This window comes from Diachasmimorpha longicaudata, chromosome 5 (genome assembly GCF_034640455.1).
Source record: "Diachasmimorpha longicaudata isolate KC_UGA_2023 chromosome 5, iyDiaLong2, whole genome shotgun sequence".
NCBI classification, from domain to species: Eukaryota; Metazoa; Arthropoda; class Insecta; order Hymenoptera; family Braconidae; genus Diachasmimorpha; species Diachasmimorpha longicaudata.
Window position 1 is genome coordinate 5,683,543 of NC_087229.1, and position 21,238 is coordinate 5,704,780.

Sequence of the window (21,238 nt, forward strand, 5' to 3'; positions counted from 1 at the left end):
AGAGGAGAATAATGCTCCGTCGAGTACTGTGTGAGTGGCCCGTTGGAGATGAGTTTATGAAGGTACATTTTTATTGGGATTAAAGACGCTAAACAAGCACAACAATTGGGGAAAGGTCTTTCCGCTGGATCAGTGTTAAGGAGAAAATTGTGAGGGTCATACCTGACCCTTCAGTTGAGCGGGCAATACTCGCCAAACGCATCTCTGTGCCGCAATAAAACAATAAAGTATTGGAGCGACTGCTTTTTGTACAAATGCATCGTAAATTAAGTTGAATGACGCGTTCGAGAAAAAAAAAGGTCTTGCCCTTAGCAGATTTTTTTTTTGGATTTTCAAAGCTTCTAATTTTTGGAAATTGGAAAGGGGAAAGCTGTTTGGAGATTTAATACTGAAAGTTTAAATTATTTAGGTGGAAAAATAATAATTCGGCATTTGTTTGGGAATTAGGAGTTCCACCACGTTTTATGCCACTATTTTAACTACTATTTATTATTATTATTATTCGTTTTATACGAGTATTTTAACTATTATTATTCTTGTTAATTTATTGTTGATATTTGAATAAAAAAGCAAAAGTTCAGAGCTGTGAAAAATGGGGAAATGCATTATTTTCAGAGGCTTCAACATTAAACTCCATTTCTATATTTAATTTCCCTCTTTCCAAAATATATATCTAACAAAAACAACGCATCCGATATTCTCTGCTCCTCTACAGATACACGCTCATTTCCCCTGATTTATCGTTCAGATTTAGCTACTCCAGTTCCCATCCTTTGAACACTGAAAATCGCCAGACTATTCCCTTGTTTCATTTCTCCATAAACAATAACGACCGACATGAAAAGAATTTCGTCAGACTCTCGGCGTCAGGAACTAAATCTTCGCTGATTTTCCCGGTTATAAAATCCCCGAAAAACAATACAGAGTCTGCGATATCTCGATCCCACCAACGTAGAAGCATTTCCATTGGTCCAGCCAATCCGCCAATCGCAATTTAGCAACTGTTTGTTCTTATCTCTTCCTTTCTTTCTCTCTCCATGAACGTTAAAATTATTCATGTGTTGGAGAGTGCGAAGCACTCATGCATATGCACAAAATCCGGTCTATGGCAATTGTGTGATGAAAATTCACCGCTAGAAATTTACAAAGGGGATCCACCATTTCAGGAAGGTACATCCCAAGACAATTCCTTCTAAAGTAACTCCATTTTATATATTTTACCCCAATCCTCATTTAGTCACATTAAATTATTATTGATTTTCCATGCAGTGACGGAAATATCTAAATTTCTCACATACTTTGAAGATATTTTTTAGTCACTAGAGAGTCACGTCTAAATTAAATGAAAATTTCTTTTCATTCCCTATGAAACCCTCCCCCCTCCCCCAAATTCATGTTCGAAAGTAGTGCGAATTTTGGATGAAAATTATATTAATCACGAATCTGTCAAATTTTCTATACGAAGAGACTACTCCAGCAACAATTATCTGACACGTTAATAATTGGTCTATTGTTCAGTAAAAATTGTCGATTAAATAGTAAATATATCTATAAAAAAAATTAATAATTATATGGGTTATAAAGAAGTTTCTCGACGCATCTAGAGGCACCTGGCGATCAATAAAACCCGTCGCCAGAGGCTGGTGCTATTTATTTATAAATAGATAAGAACAATCCAGTGATCCGCTCACGCTCGTTCCTCTCAATTGCTGTATTTTTCCGCTGAAAATTTTTTAATTTCCCTCACTGGGGAGGATCCCTGACAATAGCAGGGGTGAAAAGATAATTGTTGGAAAGACTGTCGCGAGCGGAATGGGTGCTAATTCAAATAACCGTAGAACAGGTTGTCATGGTAACGTGGTAACTAGAGACTCTAGAGTTTATACATCGAGTAAACCAGTTCTGCCCTTGTGTAGCTGATTTGATCGAGTTACTGTGGCTCTTCACCACTCGCAGTGACAGAGGTGGTTTTTAGATTATTTTTATTGGTAAGTAGTAGTCGATACGGTGGAAAATTTGATCGGAAACTCGAAGAGGAGACGTCCAGGTGATTAATGCGTCTCTATCGAGCTTAGGGCTGGATTACAACGGTTGTTAATATTGAGTTTCAATAATATCAGGCGAATTACACGGAGAGAAAAATCTGGGAAAAATTATTGCAATTTGCAAATTATTGCAAATTTTGGAATGAATGTGAGAAATGCGGCTTCGTAAAATGAACTAAACAACATTTTGTAATCTGAAGATCCATCATTTTATATTTGCGGTTAAATGCAAAATTGATAGAAATTTTTTAAACATTCCTATCTAGGTCAGTTTATTTTATTGGGGCTTTCGTCATTTTTTACTGTACCACACAGAAATTATTCGGTAGCTCATTATGATTGTTTAACGATGAGCGCCGAATATAGTCGATTATTGCCGACGTTGGACGTCGTCATGAGAAATATTGGATCAGATTTTAATTTTTACAAGACCGATACAGAAATTTTCTCAACCCCATAAGAAAATTCGACTAGACGGCATATTAATTTTTCTCGGGGCTGTAGTTTGCACCGAAATTGTAAGGCAGCACAGTAATTTTTATCGGAATCACACAATAAAAATTGTCAGATTTTTTTTTTCGTTCAACGACTTACATTGATCAAGATTGGAATATCGTCATTTAAATTTAACAACAGGATAATGACATGAATTTAATATTTGCAGATATTTTTTGTATTAATCATGTCCACTAGAGCTACATCAGCGGATTCAATCTCCTGGCAAAAACGAGCATTCGAGAGGCACCGCAAACGCGTGAGTTTATCATTTGTTATCTTCGTAATTACCTAGTCATGAGCCCTTTATTGTCCTCGTTAGACCAATGATTTTTTTCTCATTTGCAGGTGAAGACTGCCGTTCCCACCGTAGACATGAACCCTCCCTGTACTCGCCCTCACGTCCTCCGAGATGCTAAAAGACTGCAGTTGCAACGAGAACGACAGGCTGAAATAATGAGGAACAATTTTATTCTGTTAAGAAATTTGGAGGATATTATGCATGGACGAAAGAAGAAGAGGTCTTATCGATTGGACGAGAAAACAACCCCCTGCATAAAAACCCGCTGAATATCTGACTTTCCATTTTTGTATTTTTGTACGAGCACATTTGTGTATGCTGTAGTCAAAACATTAATTAAATAGAATAGAATATTTCTCGTTCCCTCCTTCATTCAATACATCATGTAATTTTCTTCACATTTCATGTCTGAGTGTTAATCAATTTCTACCATAAATTAGTGAACCACTTTTTTAAATAACAGGTCTTGCGTGAATCCTGTTAAAATGTCAAGGAGTTCAAACATTTAATTTTCGTTAGAAAGTTGGCGGCCGGCGCAAACAAGAGTTACTGCTTCGGCCTGAGTGCAACCAACAGTCGATAACTCAGCATTCTTTGTTTTCATGCTCAGGTGTACATTGCACCGCTTTGAGAAACTGGCTGGCGTTAATTAATTATTTTACTAACCCATTGTTTATCAATAGGATTTTCTACGATTTATGGAGAAACCATCTCAAGTCGATTGGAGACCCACTCCAACGCCACCAGCTGGAGCTGGCGGACGAGTCCATGTTACCGACTGGGTGAATCAGAAAGAAACAACAAAAAGTGGCTCGACTGGCAAACGTTGATCAGTAGTCCCTCACTCACTGCTGGATTTTAAACTTCTCTCTGATCTGAAGAAAGAAAATCAGCCCTTTGCCCTTTTTTCGAGGATAGAAAATGTCTGGAAAACTGAATTACAAAGTCGGTAAGTGCATTATCATTGCACGTTATTTGTGGTTAATCGTCTATCGTCAAAATGGTTCTAAAAACTGAAAGATGTTGAATTCGTGGAAACACGTGGTGTCACCGGTCTCGATGATTCAAAAATGAGAGATATTGGGTTATCACATCCATTCTCGATTTTACATATCGTTCGTGAATATGATAATAATTAATGAGCGTAATTTTCTAGCCGATATTTCCTTGGCCGAGTTCGGCAGGAAAGAAATCACCCTCGCTGAGAATGAAATGCCTGGGCTGATGGCCATTCGCAAGAAATATGGACCTCAGAAGATACTCAAGGGTGCGAGAATAGCCGGCTGTCTCCACATGACGGTCCAGACAGCAGTTCTCATCGAGACCCTCACGGAACTAGGGGCAGAGGTGAGTTAAAATTGTCGTTATGAGATAAGCAACCACAATTCAGACAATATTGTCCATTTCTATTGAAATAGTACAAAGGTGTTATTGGAAAGGCACCGGTTATCGCGAGTGATCTGGGGGAAGAAGGGGGGACTCCAGTTGGAAAATACTGAAGAAAAACATTGCTCTCAATTTTTTTTTTAAACTAAGGTTGAACAGTTTCCGCTGGTGTAGCCTAGAAAAAAAATTAACAGAAATTTAGAAATTTTCCTAAACACTTTTTTTGAAATGTTTCTCATAGATTTTCGTCTGCTCAAATTTCAATCTCAATTTTCCAGGTACAATGGTCCTCGTGCAACATTTTCAGTACCCAAGACCATGCAGCGGCAGCAATCGCGAAGACGGGTGTTCCCGTTTACGCCTGGAAGGGTGAAACCGATGAGGAGTACAACTGGTGCATCGAACAAACTCTAGTTTTCAAGGATGGAAAGCCCCTGAACCTCATCTTGGATGACGGAGGTGATCTCACCAATCTCGTCCACACTAAATACCCAGAGTACCTGAAAGACTGCCGCGGTATCTCCGAGGAAACAACTACTGGTGTCCACAATCTCTACAAAATGCTCCGAGAGAATAAACTCAAAGTCCCATCCATCAACGTGAATGATTCCGTCACAAAGGTTTGTCGTTGCGTCAGATAAAATCCGATCACACAAAATTTACTTGCCTTGGGAAAACGTTTCTTATCTATTACTTTTCTCAACTTATCATTTATTTCATAATTGATTTGAGAACGCGTTGCCACTTCTGAATCCAATCCGTCGGAATAAATTATTTAAATGTTATAATTGTTTTTTATACTCTCTTGTAATCAAAAAAATTATGTAGAGCCCTAATACAAGTCTTGTTCTTTCTTCTCTTTTTGGAACGTCGGGCATTAGAAAAACTCATGTCATCTCTACTATAACACTGAAATGATGTTACAGAGTAAATTCGACAACCTTTATGGATGCCGAGAGTCCCTGATCGACGGAATAAAACGAGCAACTGATATAATGATCGCTGGGAAAGTGTGCGTGGTTGCAGGATACGGAGACGTAGGCAAGGGTTGCGCTCAAAGCCTCCGGGCCTTCGGTGGTCGAGTCATAATCACTGAAATCGATCCGATAAACGCTCTCCAGGCTGCCATGGAGGGGTACGAAGTTACAACAATGGAGGAAGCTGCTCCAAAAGCCCAAATCTTCGTCACAACGACTGGTTGCAAGGACATCATCACTGGTGAACACTTTGAGTCGATGCCGGATGACGCTATTGTCTGCAATATCGGACACTTTGACTGTGAGATTCAGGTGTCGTGGCTGGTGAAGCACGCTGTCGAAAAGATTAACATCAAGCCACAAGTTGATAGGTACAAGCTTAGCAATGGCAGACACGTAATTCTGCTTGCTGAGGGACGACTGGTCAATCTGGGATGCGCCACTGGACACTCCAGCTTCGTCATGAGTAATTCGTTCACTAATCAAGTGTTGGCACAGATCGAACTGTGGACCAAGCCTGGAGACTACAAAATTGGAGTTCACATGCTGCCTAAAAAGGTAGGAAATTATTTTAATCATGATGTCGTTCGTCGTGGAGTATCTGCGAATCAGAGAGAGATAATGAAACTTTCGTGAAGAGCTTTCTTACAACGTTTAAGTTCCTGCGCAAAAAAAACATCACAGAAAGTTCTTCATCTTCTTCAGATTCCGAGATATTTATAAAAAACCGTCTGGTAGGCAAAATTTAAATTAAATGCATTCTTTTATCGATTTTCAGCTCGATGAAGAAGTGGCTGCCCTTCACCTGGAGAAACTCGGCGTCAAACTCACGAAATTGACTCCAGAGCAGGCGAAATACTTGGACATTCCTGTGAATGGACCCTTCAAGCCTGACCATTACAGATACTGAATGAATTCTACCAATCATTGACAATCATGTGGGGATTCTTCTTTGCGAAATTTATGGTTTCTATTTTCAACTTGAAGTGTATGATTTTAGTAAGGGATAGTGATGTGAAGTGAGCATTTCCATCGATAAAGAAAATTTTTTGTACGTTCCAGTGTTTTTTTGTTTTACTCGATTTCAGTTGTCCTTTGAGTTTCTCATTTCCTTTCATTTATTAAGTGATAATTAGTGAAGTACTAGTGATAGGAAATTCATACAGTACATCGGGACGAATGGAATGGGAAAAAAAGGTCAAACGATTTGGCCCTCCTATCAACGTTCATCCTGGAATCAAGGTATATATGACAATAGCAAAATATGCGAAAAAACTAGAAAAATTAATTTTTCAATTGAATGCAGTTAGCAAGATGGGCTTTCCTAATTACTGGCATAATTTACGGTACCACAAAACACGAGAAATACTCTGTTATAGAAAAAAACCGCCAGGTAGATAAAGAAAGAACGCAAGGTATAAGAGACGATTTTATTAAAGACGAGAGATCGAAAATTCTAGAGGCGGAATCACAACTCCGAAAAGATGAATTTCTTGATGAAGAACACTTCATCATTTCGGAGGAACCACCAGAAGAACTCGATGACGAATCAGTGAAGAAAACAAAGTTTTCAAGATATTCCGTATGAAAAAATGTATTTTACATAATGTACATGAGGTACACGGAGTCTAACAATTAACCTAATCAATTTACAGTCTTTTTCATCCACATTAAAAACAATTACATTTTAAGTAGTGAAGTACTTTCCTGGAGACAGGAACAGCCACAGCCAGTTGGGCAAACGCTTTCTTTGGTAAACCATGCGGCTAGATGCTGTGTGTGACCTCCATGACCACAAACAGTGCAAAAATTGCTAGGACCTAGAAAACGGGTCAGGAAATTATCCAATTATTGTCAATTAGGGGAGAAGTTAATAATAACTAATTTCATGAAGATCGGGAAAGTTAAGCTCAATATATTCTTCCATTTCCAGCTGATTGGAATTCGACTGTCATTAAGCAACTATTCATAATTTTATATCAAATGCAGTTTTTTTAACAACAATACCTCTGACAGAAATGTGACAAATAACACACTGAAATGTCAATCTTTTGCAATGATTACACTGGGGTCCCCTGCTGGTCTTGGTGCACAGATGACATTCGCTCTGAAATTCGACGTCTTTGTTCGTATCTAGATGCGACAAACTAACGTGCTTGAGCACTTGTGCCCTGGCATCCAACAGCCTCCACCTGTGCAGCACCTCTGCATAAGCCTTTTTATAACAATCATACAAGAGAGTGTTCTTTTCATCGAGGAGTTTAAGACTCCTCGCAGTCTCTCCAAAAGTATCTTGAGTCAATTTCATGTCATCCAATGACTCCGACCAAGAGTTTGATCGATTTTGCTTGAGATTTTGGAAATTCCAGCCCTCGAGACTCGTGTCTGCTGGGTGAATAGTGTGATAGGGTGATCCCCCTGGCTGAAATATTCAATGAAAAAAAATCATCTTTGAAGCGCATCCAGAATCTCAGTTATTTCAACGCTGGCCTCTACCCGAGCATTCACACACACTCCGGATGTATAAAAATGAATAAAATAAACTCGACGAAGAACCCGAGAACCAGTCTTACCTTCATCCACCATTTTCCAGTGAATAGCCTCTATAACAAAACATAGAATAAAACGTAAGTTTTTGTGGGGGATAAAATCGTGTTGTCGCATTTTCAATCACCAGTGCTGACGAAATCATAAACAAACATGATAGGAGAGAGTGGGGCAAACGGAAACCGTGGAAAAAAATCTCCATCAGTTTGTTTTCGATTGCTTAATTTTGCCCTCACTCTCGTAATAGCCAGTAAAAGATTAAATAAGAGATTGTACAGTGGTTCTCGAGGCACTCAGTCGTACCCGAAAAAGTTCAAAAAATGATGATGGTATTGCTGATATGTGCCACATGCATTCGAAAAATTGATCGTTACTGTTGTGGAAGAAATACTCACGCTGACGTTGACGGATTTACTCAGGTGTGTTTGATTGTTGTCGTGGGTCTCAGAACGATAGCTGAGAGCGCAACTCAGCATTGCCGCCATTTGAACGTCACATTGATTCGCGTAATGTTGAATTCTACAAGAAATTGAATTACAAATTCATTCTACTTGAATTATTAGTCCTCACTTCCCCACTTCATTTTCATACAAATCACTTGTACTCACAACGAATGAATGAGATTTTGCCCGAAGGGATGCAACGGCCAGGGTGGCACGATATCCATAGAACAGGAACTTTGTGAATTGTTCGACAGCGGTGAGGATATCACCAAAGAAGCTAGGTACCAAGCTTGTACCAGGTCCGGTCGCTCTAGGGAGGCTGCCACATTGGCATTGTGCTGGCACATTCCAGGAATGTCCGTTATATTGATGATGTACTTCTCAGCGAGTTCCTTATTCACGAAGAAGAGTGACGATGCGTCGTAGACTGTTGCTATCGAGTAGAAATTCTTGTAACAATTCCTGCTATGTGCTCTACTTGAGCCGTGTGCAGTTCTCCTAATGGTTTTTTGCTGGAATAATTATAGTTTCATATTTTATCGTTGAAAAAAATGATGAGTAATTTATTGGAGCTGAGAAATCAGACAGAAAAGACAGAGATATTAGTCTAGAAAAAAAATTTGCTCACCCGGTCTTGAAAATAGAAAGAACTGATGGACATGGTATCGCCAGATTGTCCAAATGACCCAGAGTACATGTTCATGAAAGGTCCATTTCCAATCGTTGCTAGTGCAGAAAGTGCCCTGGGAGTGATTCCGTCAGGCTTAACCGAAGTTCTTCGGTTATAAGTAGACCTTCCAAAACAGATAAGCACTCCCACAGCGCAAAATTTAGCCCCTGATGTTCTCGGAAAAGGAATGTACGTGTCCTGATAGTTCGACAGAATATTTGAAGATGCCAAGAAGTCTGTAGGTCCCTGAATATACCCCAGATGATTGACCTCACCCTCATTAGTGGCGCAGGTCTGCTCCAATGTAGTTATCAATTGTCTGAGACATGGTTCCAAGCAAGATCTATTCTTCCTCACTCTCTGCTGGGCTGTTTGTTTTAGAACCCTGAGTAATTTAGCCATTGTGGTGCTGTCAACAGTGGTTCCAGGGCAGAACTGAAAAGTTGGCTGAGCAGCGCAAGGATAATTACCCGGAAAATTAACTTTTAAAATTACATTATAATTCTTATTCCTCGCAGTAACGGTACAGCTTCTCTCCACAGCGTCCATGGCATTGAGCTCAATATTTGGAATATTCATATTGATCAGCGAAAATTCTTGTTGGAGGGTCTTTGGTTGAGTGGGAGAGGGCACCTCCTTTTCATTTTCAACAGCAACAATTTCACTCTGAATGATGGGCCCATCAGACTTGGACGTGAATTTCATCTCAGGTTCACTCTGGGTATCTTGTAGGGGTATTTGCTGAGGGGATCTCAGGGCCCTCATGTTGGTGTCCTCTGAATATTGCGTGTAGACTGAGGTAGTGTCGTCCATATCATGACCACAAAGTTTTTTCAAGAAGGGATCGATCTTGAATATCCTCAGGCACTGGTCCTTCGACCACGTGATTAATTCATAATCATTGTTGTCTACTTTTTGATTTCTCCATTGGAATTCGAGGACCACGTCAGTGTGGCCGACAAAAGTGTAGATTGGAGCGCTGAAATTAGAGGTATTCCACAGGAGGAGACTGTTCTCCCCCCTTCGAAGCTGAGGAACAACAATCGTCACTAGACCCTCGCCAAAAGGAGTGTATCTAGCCCTCCAGACTGGAGAGTTGGTTGTCAGGATGCCCTCGGCTCTTCTGGGGTTCGTTATGTCAAAGATTTTAACGGTGCAGTCTTGACTAGACGTTGCCAGCTGATTCTGCTGGAAGGGACACCAGTCTAGACCATGAATTTTCGTCAGGTGAGCTGCGATGTACTGAACCGGACTGTTGCCTTTCCTTTGATCCCAAATTTTGACGTCTCCGTCGTGGGCTGTGGCTAGGGTGTGAGGGGAAAGGGGATTCCATCGTACTTGGGAAGATCCTGCTACTGCTGAGAGGGACAGGGAGGGCCTGCGCTGGTCCCGCAGGTCCCAGATGTGGATAAATGTGTCTATACTGCAAGAGGCGAGAATGTCTGGCTCCTTCGGGTGCCAGTTTAGATCGCTGACTACTCGAGTGTGGGCGCGGAGACTGTGGGTTGTCTGCAGATCTTGTCCACCTCCACCAGCGAAACTCAGGACCTCCACTCGAGTATTGCTCTGAGTGGAAGAATATAGTCTTTATGGTGGGAGCCTTAGTGTACTTTTAGAGAAAAATCGTATTCATTTGTAGTATTTGCGCAGTTGACACTGCCAATGATTTGGCCATTTTCGCATTAATTTTATCTTTGGGTATAAAAATTGCTCTCACCGAAATTGCACACAAATGACAGTTCGGTAACGTGGGATTCCACTCTGCAGATCCAACTTCGTATTTACTCTGTCTCGTAAATTTCTTAAGATTATCTGAGCCCTCGTCCAATTGTTTTACAGCAAAACACCTTCGGCTGGAAAATCGCAAAAAATGCGCTATACACAGGCACACAGTACTGCCCACTGAATAAAAAATTTGGAATGCCAAGAAATTTTATGTTTGTTCAGGAGATGAGCGCGATTGATCATGAAGTGAATATCGTATTCTGTTCTGCCACAACCAAAATAACTTTGCCGTGGTTCTGATGTCAAATTTAATAATTAATTTCAATAATTAATTTTCCTGAGAAATAATCATTATAATTCTCAATTTTAATTCAGGTAAATAAAATTTGGATAAAACGGAGGTGTAATGTTTGCAAACTCAAAAATCACTCCTAGACAAGTCACGAAATTCTCTTTTTCTCAACATTGCAATTGTCAAGAATCCCTCACCAGAACAAATAAAATCACAACAATAAAAAAAGTAAACAATGCTCTTACCCTGCCAGGAGAAGATAGCTACCGGTGGCATCAACTGCCATGGTATTCGCCTAGAAAATATCCACCAAAAAATCATTAAAATCCCTAACTGATTCTCACCCAAGCATTACAAAACATTGGCACAAAACCACAAATAATCACCTGCAGATCCCGGTGTTCCGTGACAACATAGTCACTGCCCCAGCGTTTTGACATTTTACCAAATAATCGTCACCATTTTCCGAGGTTAAAAACACACTGCCCTTTCCCCCGTTCCCACCCCTCCCACCATCGCACTGTCCAATTCCGTCAAGATATCAAGAATCATGCAAAGACGCATGTGTTCCTCGAAAAACACACCCGACGGGGCCACTTCTACGCCAATGCAGTGCGCAGTGACCAGCAAAATTGCGTTCCAATGCGCAGTTGCTATGGCGGATATGAAAACCAAGCGAGAGAGAGATAAATACATACACATATGGCCTATAACGGACCAGCTGATATTAACGAACTCATCGACAAAACTCACGAAAACTCCCCCAGCACTTTTCTCTATTTTCAACAAACTATCAACGTCCACTCACTGCATCGTCTTCTCACTAAATAGCTGATCGAAACAGCGTAGTTAATTCAAGAAAGGAAGTAAATACCCCAACGAAAGGAGAGAACCGTCAAACTTCAGTTGTGTCGCCTGGTGAAAGTGAGAAGCCAAATCTCCGTGGAGCGGGGAGGGGTTGGAAGAGAGCCTGAAGACGCCTTTGTGCTATTTCTGTCACGTAGAGCTCCTCGAGTATATGCAATTCCACTACACACAAGATTCACCAGTCAAATCTCAGTTCATCGTCTATACATCAAGGATAATTGCGCGTCTACAATCATCAATCTGAGAATTCAACTTGAGTTGACAATTGTCTGGTGTTTGGAGTGTTTTTGGTGGATTTTTTGGAGTTGAGGTAATGGAGAAAATGATCGCGATGATGGATTGTATTCGGCAGTAGCGGAGTGATTACCCAGTGACAGATAATACAGAATTTTGTCAAGAGAAATTGACAAAAATCACTAACAAGGGATTTTGTTTTTTGAGATTAATTGAATTGACGAGTCACGGTAATTCACTTTTTGGAACAGATTCCGTTGTTTGTTTTGAGTGTACGTTATCTCTTTGTGCGACGCTCGTTGGCGTCACGTCAGTGCCCGCCGTTTTCTGAGAAAAAAATACTGATAATACCTAATAATATAAGGCCACTGTTGGCTCAATTATTCAGGGACAGTGAAGTAAGTTGACTCGAAAATAGTGACAATCGTTGGGAATTGATTCTTGACGAAAAGCTTCGTGGGAGGTTCTGCTTTTTTTTTCACTATATTCCTCGCATAACAAAGGGATTCACCATTGTGATGTACCGAAAGTGTAGCACTGAGGAATACTCCGTTACATCGACCATCAAATTGCTGCACTCAAAGAGGAAAGGAATCTTTATAAAAAAAATGATCAAGGACACGATAAGTCTCAGAACTCCCCAAAGTTTTCTAGCTTTTCGTTTGTACTGAGGTGATTAACCAGAGTACAGGTGAAAGTTCAATTGGAGAGATTTATTTCTGTTTTTTTTTCGAGTGAAATTTGAATAGAAATATTTCTTTCGATCCTTCGATTTGCCGAGGAGCTGATAACTCCCGCAATGATTGCCTGTTGAGAGCCAGGGATTTGTTGATCTTTGGTTGCTTGATCGGTAAAAGAAACGACATTCACGGGGGCTTGGAGGATACTTTGAGGGCAACGCTTTTGGGGGGAATAATTAGCAGTCATGAAGCTGTTGGAGAGCACTCGTTTCGAGGCCATCAATAATGCATTGTGCATTAAGACTGGAGATAGTAAAATCATTGGAAGGTATAAGGAAATATTATCCTAAATTTAATGTTGTCACGAAGTGGACAATTGATTTGAATCGACGTCATTTTGTAACTCAATTTCCGGCATACTTGTCTTTTTATCTTTTTTTGCTCAGCAAAAAAGTCTGAAACAAAATTTGATTGTGCCACTTACAATTAGTTTTGCCGTATTGCCCGACGAAACTTTATAATTTATTGGTAAAAATAACTGATCCACGTCCAATGCAAGAACAATTCTCCACTTACTTTCCGTTTAATATTTAAATAAGTAGATCGATTGGCAAAAATTAACCGTAAATTTCATTGAAAAGGATTGAGAGTTACTCCTGTAAAATGGCTGGTAATGATAAACAACTGTACAAGAGGTTCAATGCTGAGCAAGGAGTTACTCCGCATGACCTTCAGGCATTATCACCACCACAAACGTCCCTTGGCACATCACCAGCTCAAAGTTACTTCAGGTATTTTTAATCGCCCTCCACTCGGTCACTTTAAATGAAAAAAAAACTACTGAGTAAACAAACTAAAAATATAGAATCAACAAAAAAAATCTGAATTTAATGGATGCATTTCTTAGCCGCAGTATCTCGGGTGATGAGGACGGGCCACTCTGTGATACAATAAGCCGCAAGACTCTGTTCTATCTCATAGCGACACTCAACTCAGCATTTCACCCGGATTATGATTTCTCAGACGCTAAGAGCCATGAGTTTAGCAAAGAACCAAGTCTACAGTGGGTCATGAATTCGGTTGACAGCAATCTCAGTGCTACTGCTGGAGATCACTATCGCACCTTGAGATCAGCACTCTGGGCTGCTGTTGAGGATGAGATATCCATGAGCGAATGTGATATTTACAGGTTTGACTTTATCATGAATTCATGTCACACAATGAGTTAATAAATTACAAAATTCTCAAATTCAAAGGGACAATAGCATGGAAACATAAATATAATGTACATTTTTTCAACATGAGTCAATATTCGTCAATAGACACCATTAACTTGTCATTAATTTAATTATTTATTAAATGGCTCTCTAGCTACAATCCAGACCTAGCATCAGATCCGTTTGGCGAGGATGGTTGCCTCTGGTCATTCAATTACTTCTTTTACAATAAAAAACTCAAGAGAATCGTTTTCGTCACTTGCAGAGCTATAAAGTGAGTAATGTTACTCTCGATTTATATGAATCCCCGTCCACGGTAGACACATTGTCTTGATCAATATTATTTCTTTACAGTCCCCTCTACAGCTTAGACTCCGGTGTCGGTTCTGATTTCGCAATGGATGAGGATGAAGACGACAGTTACTAGATAACTACCGATAACTCAATTATACTTAGTCTCTGTTATTGGTTTCCTCCACAGGTAGACAAATATCGCAGCCCAATGATATTTTTGTTATCAAATTTGATTGAATATTTCCTGTCTGATATATTCTCATGTAACTCTCCTCTTTGCTCAGAGATAATGAAAAGATTGTTGAAGAAGTGGGGAACGGTAATCAGTGAAAATTTATGTTTTTGTCATTATTGTCTGGAAAACAAGAGGTTTCAGACAAAAATATCAATAAACTTTAGAAATTTCGTATGACTAACCACATAAGTCGAGTGACGTGGTATCTTTATCTGCGAATTTCCAACAGAAAATATTTTTTGATATTTTTCACCTGGAAAACCTCATCATCAAGATGAATTAAAAAATTCGATTGTTATTTATCTCAAACAAAAAAAGTCATTCTGAAAACAAGTTGGAAACCTTTCTTATTCCAGCCATTTAAATTTTGTTGAGAAAGTTTGAAAGTCTAAAAGAATATATTAGAGAATTGCCAGTAGAAAAGATTTTCGAATGTTTTTTCTCCTTGAAATTCTCGTTATAAAGATAAAATGAAAAATGTAATTTTTATTTATCTAAAAAAATAAATAACTCTGGGAGAAACTGTCAGAGATTTTTCTCTCTTCAGTAGTTTAAGGTTCTAAGAAAAACTTTGGACATCTTCCCTCAGAACAATACATGATCAAGTCAATGTAATGGTCTTCAGGCAGAACTGAAATGAAATTATTACGTTCCACCACTTCACTCCTGCAAACCATTATGTTTTCCTGCTAGCAGATCGAGTGTCCGCACATATCACAGTAAATTTTCTTATCTAATCGTCCTTCGACATTTCGATCTCAATTTTTTATTCTCATTTTTGTCTAGTAATCATTGTGCATTATTTATCCAAATGGCATCTCGATAATTAATCTATTTTTCCAAACGAATAATTGTATTCGTTAACAGGTACTTCTGTAGCTTCCGATGAGGTAGCACGAGTCAAGGAAAAAAATGTGAAAATAGAGAAGAACGAGATCGAGAAAATTAAATGAATGATCAGTTGAATTGATGAAAGTGCATCCCCAAAATACTACCCTCAATGCAATTATATTTATTTTCTCGATGTCAACGAAGGTAAACTAGTCCGGATTCAGTGCTGAAGTGGTCAATACCAGTTTTCAATTTTATATCTGGTGAAAATCTCCAAAACTAAAAAAAGCAGCGAAGTTTTGTTGCGCAAAAGACTGTGCTATCACTATTCAATTGCCAGATATATTTGGATAATTAAAGAAAAAGCTGAATCGACTTCACTTGGTTAACCATTTCGCTAGAGAATTGTTCGTATGGGCACAAATAATGACTGATTTGGCTCACGTAGTTCATACCGTACAAGGAATTCACGTGGTTTTACGCACTAAATAATCTTGAATGCAATTGTTTATTCTTTTCCTCGTTCTAGATTGTCTTAACGTTACATTCTTTAAATAGTATCTTATGACCCGATTGTAGATAGTGTTGGGCAACTTGCGCCAAGAATCAAATGAAAAATATCTTACCAAGTAGTTTAAGAAGATTTTACAATTACAATACATGTTATTTCTGATAATAGAAATTAAGAAGTTGAGTTAAACCGTTGGGAGACAGAATTGACTATGCAATTATCCTTTTTAATGGGAATAGGTGATTTATGAGGAGCAACTAAAAAAGAGGTGATGAGTGAGATGAATGAGAATCGACGAAAGAAAGTGACAGGAAATAACAAAGTTCAATTGAATCAACAAAACATGATTTTTTCATTCTTAATGCGATATTTTTAATTCCAATATGATAACACCACTACACGACTGCCTCAGTGTAAAATAAAAATGATAAATAAAAAAATTCGATGCGTATTATCCATTCATACTCAACAAGAAAACAAGGAAACAAGTGGATAATCACGTTTTTTGTACATGGGTATAATTAGATGTTGCTAACGAATTAGTAATATGGTTTCGAATGGATGCTCTGTTTTTTAAATTATCATTTTATTACTCCTCAATTTTTTTCAACTTTCAGACCAGAAAGGACTACTATATGGCCTAAAGCGTCATACTAGCGCTATGCGAGTTAATAAATACTGATGCTGCTCCCATCATTTTTACATGTCATCGAGATAATATTAATAATTTTTAATGGGCTCCAATTTTCATGGTTATGACTGTCGAATTCCTCAACTCAAAAAAAAACGAACATTAAAGATAAAAACAAATATGTTCGATCTATATAACGTTCTTTGTAATAATATTTTTTTGAATAAGCGGCGAGGAAATGATTTTTTAAAATATCAATATTTTATAAACGTTAGAAATAATTCAACAATATTGACGACCGTATTTATGGAAAAATTGATTGAATTTTTTTTAAATCGACATATGCATACATCTATACAGACAGACGCCATCTAAAAATCACATACTTAAACTTTTTAAACCATCTTCAGTTGACTGGACGCAGCAATGATTTATAAACATTTTGAAACGATTCCAAAGCTTCCATTCGAAATCAAAAATTACGTAGAAATATAATTACCATTAAGATTAATCCAAACAGTCCTGCAATTGTTTGCCACTTATTTGTGGTAATTGTTCTTAGGCTTATTATGCACTTGCCTCACCTACATTAGTTACTTGTACATCATTACGTCTGGGGATTGATACATGCACATGTATCCATCGCAGAGGAGTCTTTTCGCGTGCTCGGGGAGCTGTCGATCATCTGTCAGTTCTGTTAGGTAGTTGGAACCTTCTTCGCTCAGCCAGTAGGGAAAATCGGGACAGGGAACCATCTCGGGTATGTTGTATCCATTTTGTTCTCCTGGGATAGAAGGAAAAACATGATTATTGAGTCAGATATTCAGGTTAAATTCGAGTTAATGCTGACAGTCGAAATTATTTCAGTGATGATTGGATACACAATAATTCATTACCTTTTCGATCAGCCATAGAATCAAAAAAGCACCATGGCGCCTCAGACCCCGATCCGCACTTCACAAATGACACATAGTGCGAAGTTTCAATGCACACAACAGCGGAGAGTTCGAGATACAGTCTCGGCACTGGACAATGCTCCTGAAGAATCTGAAACTCCGTGGGTACACTGAGTTTCTTGGGTTCATGATTCGTTCTCCTCTCGTGTCTATGAGCCTTATCCAGGCAGGATAAACAAAAAGCTATGCTTTCTAGTCCCACCCCGCACTGTCCATAGCACTCCTTGCACTCAAACTCAGCTAATTTTCCACAAACCGTACATTGCCTGGGGGAATCCTCAATGATATCAGTCACGTCGAGTAGAAGAGTCGGCTGAATCTTCGAATACATTTTAAAAGACTTTCCAAATCTCGGCATCTGAATTATGAGGCACGAGGGCACCTCCTTCAGCCTAATATTGCTTGTCAGGAAGCTCTGCTCCAACAGCTGCTGGACAGTTGGTAAATTTAGCTGATGGTCCTTCTCGACGAACAGCTGATAGTGGTAGGCATCCTGTCCGGAGCTGAGCTTCAAGAAAGGCTCTGCATTGAGTATTTGAGCGACTAGGGATGTGAGAAATTCCTCGGGGTCTTTTTCCTCACTGGTGAGGCCAGAAATTGATGACAATTTTTCCAACAGTGTTCGCAGCTTCATGACTCTGTTTGCCTGGACGAACATGTTTTTCCTGAGAGGATTGACTATTTCCTCTCTGAGGACTCGCTGCACCTCTTCGTACTGCGGACGATCTTTTTCATTTGGAGGCCTGAACAGAAGATTATCGAAGACACTTGTGAATGCGAACATGCTGAAGAGCGTTGCATCGAGGTAGCAGGAGTTATGGTGTCCCTGGATCCCTCTGTACTTTCCACAAATTGTTTTCAAATCTCCCTTCACACATATCGGCCTCACCATGCCCGTTATCACGCTGTTTTCAGTCTTATCCAGATCCTCGCCGTTCATCTTGACTATCTGATCATCTGCCTTTTGCGGAAGCAATCGGTTATTAGTGGAGTGAATGAGTGTTGGAGAGTTCAAAGACTGTAACTCACTGATATCATGTTGTACTGCTGGCACTGCCTGATGTCGGTAAATATCGCTCTCTTTGGTCTACAGTGAAAGTATCTGACGTCATTGTATGTACCATCTGTGCCTTGAGGATGCTGTCCATCCTCCTGCAGGGGGAATTTATTCATATTATTATGTTATTCCCTTGATTACAATTTAATTTATTGATTTATTGAAAAAAATTGCAAACAAATTTGTTTCATCGGAATTTCAGAGATATTTTTAAATATTATGTTTCAAATTAATTCGATCTTGAAAGAAACAAAATAATCCCCAACTCACCAACTCAATAGCTGCCATGACCTTACCAGGCGTAAGTCCTGGTAAATTTCCAATCCAACGTATCACCCCATACCGATTCTCACCTCCTAAACCAACCTCAACTGCCATGCCCACGTGCAGTTTCTCCCAATTCTCCTTTCGCACGACTCTATTGCCCTCGTCCTTATCCAAAAGCTCCTCTGAGAAACCGGAAAGGTTAAAATTCCCCCAATACATGCACCAAGTAATCAACAAAAATAGAATACATGCATCTAATGATCGATAAGTGAATGAAAAAAAAATAAGTCTGTGCGCTTACTTCCTGAGTCTAAATTCAACAAATCAAAATTATGTTCCACATCACTGTAAAGACTCGACTCAATATCACTACTCCACTTATGCTCGAGTACAAAAATCGGAATGTTTTGTAATGTCGTTGCCATAATTTTTGTTCAACAAACGGTAACAATCGAATAGTTGAATATTTGAATGAAGCGAGTGTGATTGAATCGTCCGAGGCACCCCACCAGTCTATTTTCGAAGCTAGAAAGTTTATTATTAGGTAACATCCACAACTTCTCTTAGCGGCGGAACTTAACCCGCTGGTGAAGTTATTGTCAACTAATGAGAGGTTCTAATGAGCTATTGAGAGGACATTTACTCACCAAGTGGGGAAAAATCGTACGTTGGGAGATTTTTGCCAAAACTTGTGGTGTCGTTGGAGAGAATTTTCGACTTTGTTGACTGATGAACTATCTTTGGGACTAGAGCTTCGTTCATACGTACAGTTGCGTCTCCGTTGTTGTTGTTACTGTCGTCGAACTTCGTGAGGTGTTCTTTGTTTATTAAATTCGAATCTGTGGTTATTCTCCTTCCGTTCGTGTAATTCGAGTGGTTGGTCGAGTGATTCGTTGTGCTGTTTAGAAAACCATCGATTTGTTTCGAGAGCGAGGCTTCTATGTCCTGTCGAAGGGGTTTCGGGTCGTTAGGCTCTTGGGGATCTGATCTTATTGGGGTGATGTAGTTCAGGGTGGTGAAGAGGCCGGTTCCTGATGCTCCTGCGAAGTATTTCTTCACTAGGAGGGATGTCGATAAGCCCTCGCAATGGTCCTGATAGAAATAATTTAAGATCATAATACGTATGAAAAAAAGGGAAAAATATGAGTTGAGAGAATTGTCAAAAAATCTAGGGATGGGGTGGTGATAAGAATTTTAATTTACAATTCCAATAGTTCCTTTTGAAGGAAAAATCCAAAAAATGCAAAATTTTCTTACCAATAATTCGAGGCCGAAGTAAAACCCTGGCCCCATCTCTGTGACTTGTCCAATATACTTGATCACAGCTTTGAACTTGGCATCCGGATTCGATGGTAGATGATAATAGACCTTCCCATTGACTTTCAAGTTCTTGGCCTCCTCGCAGAAGTGAGTATCACTAGCAAGTCGCACCCTGTCTTGAGGTACTGGAACAGCTGCCAAAAAGTGCCAGACGAGATAGGGCACAGGTATGAGATCAATCCTGTGACAGAGCCACTCTGTCTTCTGCCATATCTCGTCATTGTTCAAGTCATTGACTTTGATCCTCAGTGAGCCATCAGCCAACAGTTCGTTAGCTTCGACAAGCATTCCGAGCTTGAGGCAGCTCACATTGACATCACAAGCACCTGATCTCCTGCTCATAATCGTGTTTTTCTCCGCTACATAGTGACAAGAGGGGCCTGAGCCCGTGCTCTCGTCATTCTGCCACTTATCCATGTTCCTGGGAACTGCTAATTATTATTTCTATCTGCTTGAGATCTTTCTGAAGTTTACAGCTCCACTTTTCATCATTTTACACTGCAGTGCCACTGCCCGCTGTCCGGTCAAGCTGTTCGATTCGGTAATCGTGGTATTGTGCATTGGAAGAACGATTTTAGGGGAATTAATTGGAGAGTTTGCGAACTCAGTGGTTGATCCTGGGGTGATTAATCACGCTCCAATGACACCCATTTGACAGGCGAATACACTCGTGCTGTATTTTGGTTTCTTTTTACGGACATAACTGGCCTATGCAAAAATAGCTGTCGCCTCATCGGCAAAGGGGAACGCTACATTGCCCTCTGATCTGTCTTTTGAAGGATAACCCCCAAATTTGTCGTGGGTATCCTTCTACAAAAAGGCCATTGTCAATAATTTTGGAAGGCCTCGGATAAAATAATTGTACTTCCAATCGATATTGATATTTAATGATATTCAGAGAATGATAAACTCCTCACCTTCCGTGGATCTATTTTTTATTTTGGTTTTTAAAGGTCGTTTCAACTAGCCTCATTTCTGTTTATTTAGGTTATGTGAAAACCAGCATGAGAAAGTAATAAAAAAATAGAAAACTTTGTAGAATCTGTCTATAGTCTTTCAAATATTCCGATGATTATCGAAACATCGTCGATCCCCGGTATCTAGGGGTTCCACCAATGAGAGCAGGCCAACTGTTGAACTTTGATCGAGGATTCGTCCATTTTTGGAAATATCTAACGGTATTACTCAGAGAGCCACCAGTACCGTGTGGGCGTCAAGTTCCATTGATTCTCCCTTCTGCGTGGACCAATCCGAAAG

General features: G+C 39.5%; 5 protein-coding genes across 10 annotated transcripts; 3 read left to right on the forward strand and 2 right to left on the reverse strand.

Annotated features, from left to right (window-relative positions):
- The first annotated feature begins 1,109 nt into the window (after positions 1-1,109).
- On the forward strand, positions 1,110-3,210 carry LOC135162364 (uncharacterized protein CFAP97D2). 4 transcript variants are annotated; one of them, XM_064120736.1, is made up of 4 exons: positions 1,110-1,170; positions 1,839-1,988; positions 2,710-2,799; positions 2,889-3,210. In XM_064120736.1, the coding sequence occupies exons 3-4, from the start codon at positions 2,728-2,730 to the stop codon at positions 3,108-3,110; spliced, it is 294 nt and encodes a 97-aa protein (XP_063976806.1). In that variant the 5' UTR covers positions 1,110-1,170; positions 1,839-1,988; positions 2,710-2,727; the 3' UTR covers positions 3,111-3,210. The 4 variants fall into 4 exon arrangements, with proteins under 4 accessions (XP_063976806.1, XP_063976807.1, XP_063976809.1 ...); XM_064120737.1 differs by lacking the exon at positions 1,110-1,170 and having other exon boundaries at positions 1,694-1,852; positions 1,901-1,988; XM_064120739.1 differs by lacking the exon at positions 1,110-1,170 and having other exon boundaries at positions 1,694-1,852; positions 1,917-1,988.
- Positions 3,211-3,629: 419 nt separating this feature from the next.
- Positions 3,630-6,258, forward strand: LOC135162565 (adenosylhomocysteinase). Its single transcript, XM_064121188.1, has 5 exons — positions 3,630-3,790; positions 3,998-4,188; positions 4,506-4,847; positions 5,154-5,762; positions 5,983-6,258. The coding sequence occupies exons 1-5, from the start codon at positions 3,763-3,765 to the stop codon at positions 6,112-6,114; spliced, it is 1,302 nt and encodes a 433-aa protein (XP_063977258.1). The 5' UTR covers positions 3,630-3,762; the 3' UTR covers positions 6,115-6,258.
- A 362-nt stretch (positions 6,259-6,620) lies between these two features.
- Positions 6,621-11,497, reverse strand: LOC135162559 (GATOR2 complex protein WDR59). Of its 2 annotated transcripts, XM_064121178.1 has the most exons (9): positions 11,268-11,497; positions 11,127-11,176; positions 10,582-10,717; positions 8,823-10,430; positions 8,360-8,706; positions 8,147-8,270; positions 7,778-7,807; positions 7,212-7,626; positions 6,621-7,024 (listed from the first exon to the last, which is right to left on the reverse strand). In XM_064121178.1, the coding sequence occupies exons 1-9, from the start codon at positions 11,319-11,321 to the stop codon at positions 6,885-6,887; spliced, it is 2,904 nt and encodes a 967-aa protein (XP_063977248.1). In that variant the 5' UTR covers positions 11,322-11,497; the 3' UTR covers positions 6,621-6,884. The 2 variants fall into 2 exon arrangements, with proteins under 2 accessions (XP_063977248.1, XP_063977249.1); XM_064121179.1 differs by lacking the exon at positions 7,778-7,807.
- A 1,352-nt stretch (positions 11,498-12,849) lies between these two features.
- On the forward strand, positions 12,850-14,930 carry Maf1. Of its 2 annotated transcripts, none has more exons than XM_064121192.1 (5): positions 12,850-12,990; positions 13,304-13,453; positions 13,570-13,851; positions 14,034-14,153; positions 14,234-14,930. In XM_064121192.1, exons 1-5 carry the CDS (start codon positions 12,908-12,910, stop codon positions 14,304-14,306), a joined length of 708 nt encoding a protein of 235 aa, XP_063977262.1. In that variant the 5' UTR covers positions 12,850-12,907; the 3' UTR covers positions 14,307-14,930. The 2 variants fall into 2 exon arrangements, with proteins under 2 accessions (XP_063977262.1, XP_063977263.1); XM_064121193.1 differs by having other exon boundaries at positions 13,576-13,851.
- A 1,167-nt stretch (positions 14,931-16,097) lies between these two features.
- LOC135162560 (ubiquitin carboxyl-terminal hydrolase CYLD) lies at positions 16,098-21,113 on the reverse strand. Its single transcript, XM_064121180.1, has 7 exons — positions 20,899-21,113; positions 19,919-20,791; positions 19,309-19,753; positions 18,665-18,843; positions 18,367-18,489; positions 17,278-18,298; positions 16,098-17,165 (listed from the first exon to the last, which is right to left on the reverse strand). The coding sequence occupies exons 2-7, from the start codon at positions 20,396-20,398 to the stop codon at positions 16,975-16,977; spliced, it is 2,439 nt and encodes an 812-aa protein (XP_063977250.1). The 5' UTR covers positions 20,399-20,791; positions 20,899-21,113; the 3' UTR covers positions 16,098-16,974.
- Positions 21,114-21,238: the final 125 nt, after the last annotated feature.

Bases quoted from the DNA above. Each gene is read 5' to 3' on its own strand.
- Maf1 (XM_064121192.1), top strand. From the start codon at position 12,908: ATGAAGCTGTTGGAGAGCACTCGTTTCGAGGCCATCAATAATGCATTG. The intron at 13,852-14,033 runs GTTTGACTTTAT...ATGGCTCTCTAG, and splicing joins AGCGAATGTGATATTTACAG to CTACAATCCAGACCTAGCAT. The intron at 14,154-14,233 runs GTGAGTAATGTT...ATTTCTTTACAG, and splicing joins GTCACTTGCAGAGCTATAAA to TCCCCTCTACAGCTTAGACT.
- LOC135162364 (XM_064120736.1), top strand. From the start codon at position 2,728: ATGTCCACTAGAGCTACATCAGCGGATTCAATCTCCTGGCAAAAACGA. The intron at 2,800-2,888 runs GTGAGTTTATCA...TCTCATTTGCAG, and splicing joins TCGAGAGGCACCGCAAACGC to GTGAAGACTGCCGTTCCCAC.
- LOC135162560 (XM_064121180.1), bottom strand. From the start codon at position 20,398: ATGGATAAGTGGCAGAATGACGAGAGCACGGGCTCAGGCCCCTCTTGT. The intron at 19,754-19,918 runs GTAAGAAAATTT...TATTTCTATCAG, and splicing joins ACTTCGGCCTCGAATTATTG to GACCATTGCGAGGGCTTATC. The intron at 18,490-18,664 runs GTGAGTTGGGGA...TTCCCCCTGCAG, and splicing joins TCATGGCAGCTATTGAGTTG to GAGGATGGACAGCATCCTCA.
- LOC135162559 (XM_064121178.1), bottom strand. From the start codon at position 11,321: ATGTCAAAACGCTGGGGCAGTGACTATGTTGTCACGGAACACCGGGAT. The intron at 7,808-8,146 runs GTGAGTATTTCT...GTTTTGTTATAG, and splicing joins GTAAATCCGTCAACGTCAGC to AGGCTATTCACTGGAAAATG. The intron at 7,627-7,777 runs GTAAGACTGGTT...TGAATATTTCAG, and splicing joins CTGGAAAATGGTGGATGAAG to CCAGGGGGATCACCCTATCA.
- LOC135162565 (XM_064121188.1), top strand. From the start codon at position 3,763: ATGTCTGGAAAACTGAATTACAAAGTCG. The intron at 3,791-3,997 runs GTAAGTGCATTA...GTAATTTTCTAG, and splicing joins AAAACTGAATTACAAAGTCG to CCGATATTTCCTTGGCCGAG. The intron at 5,763-5,982 runs GTAGGAAATTAT...ATCGATTTTCAG, and splicing joins TTCACATGCTGCCTAAAAAG to CTCGATGAAGAAGTGGCTGC.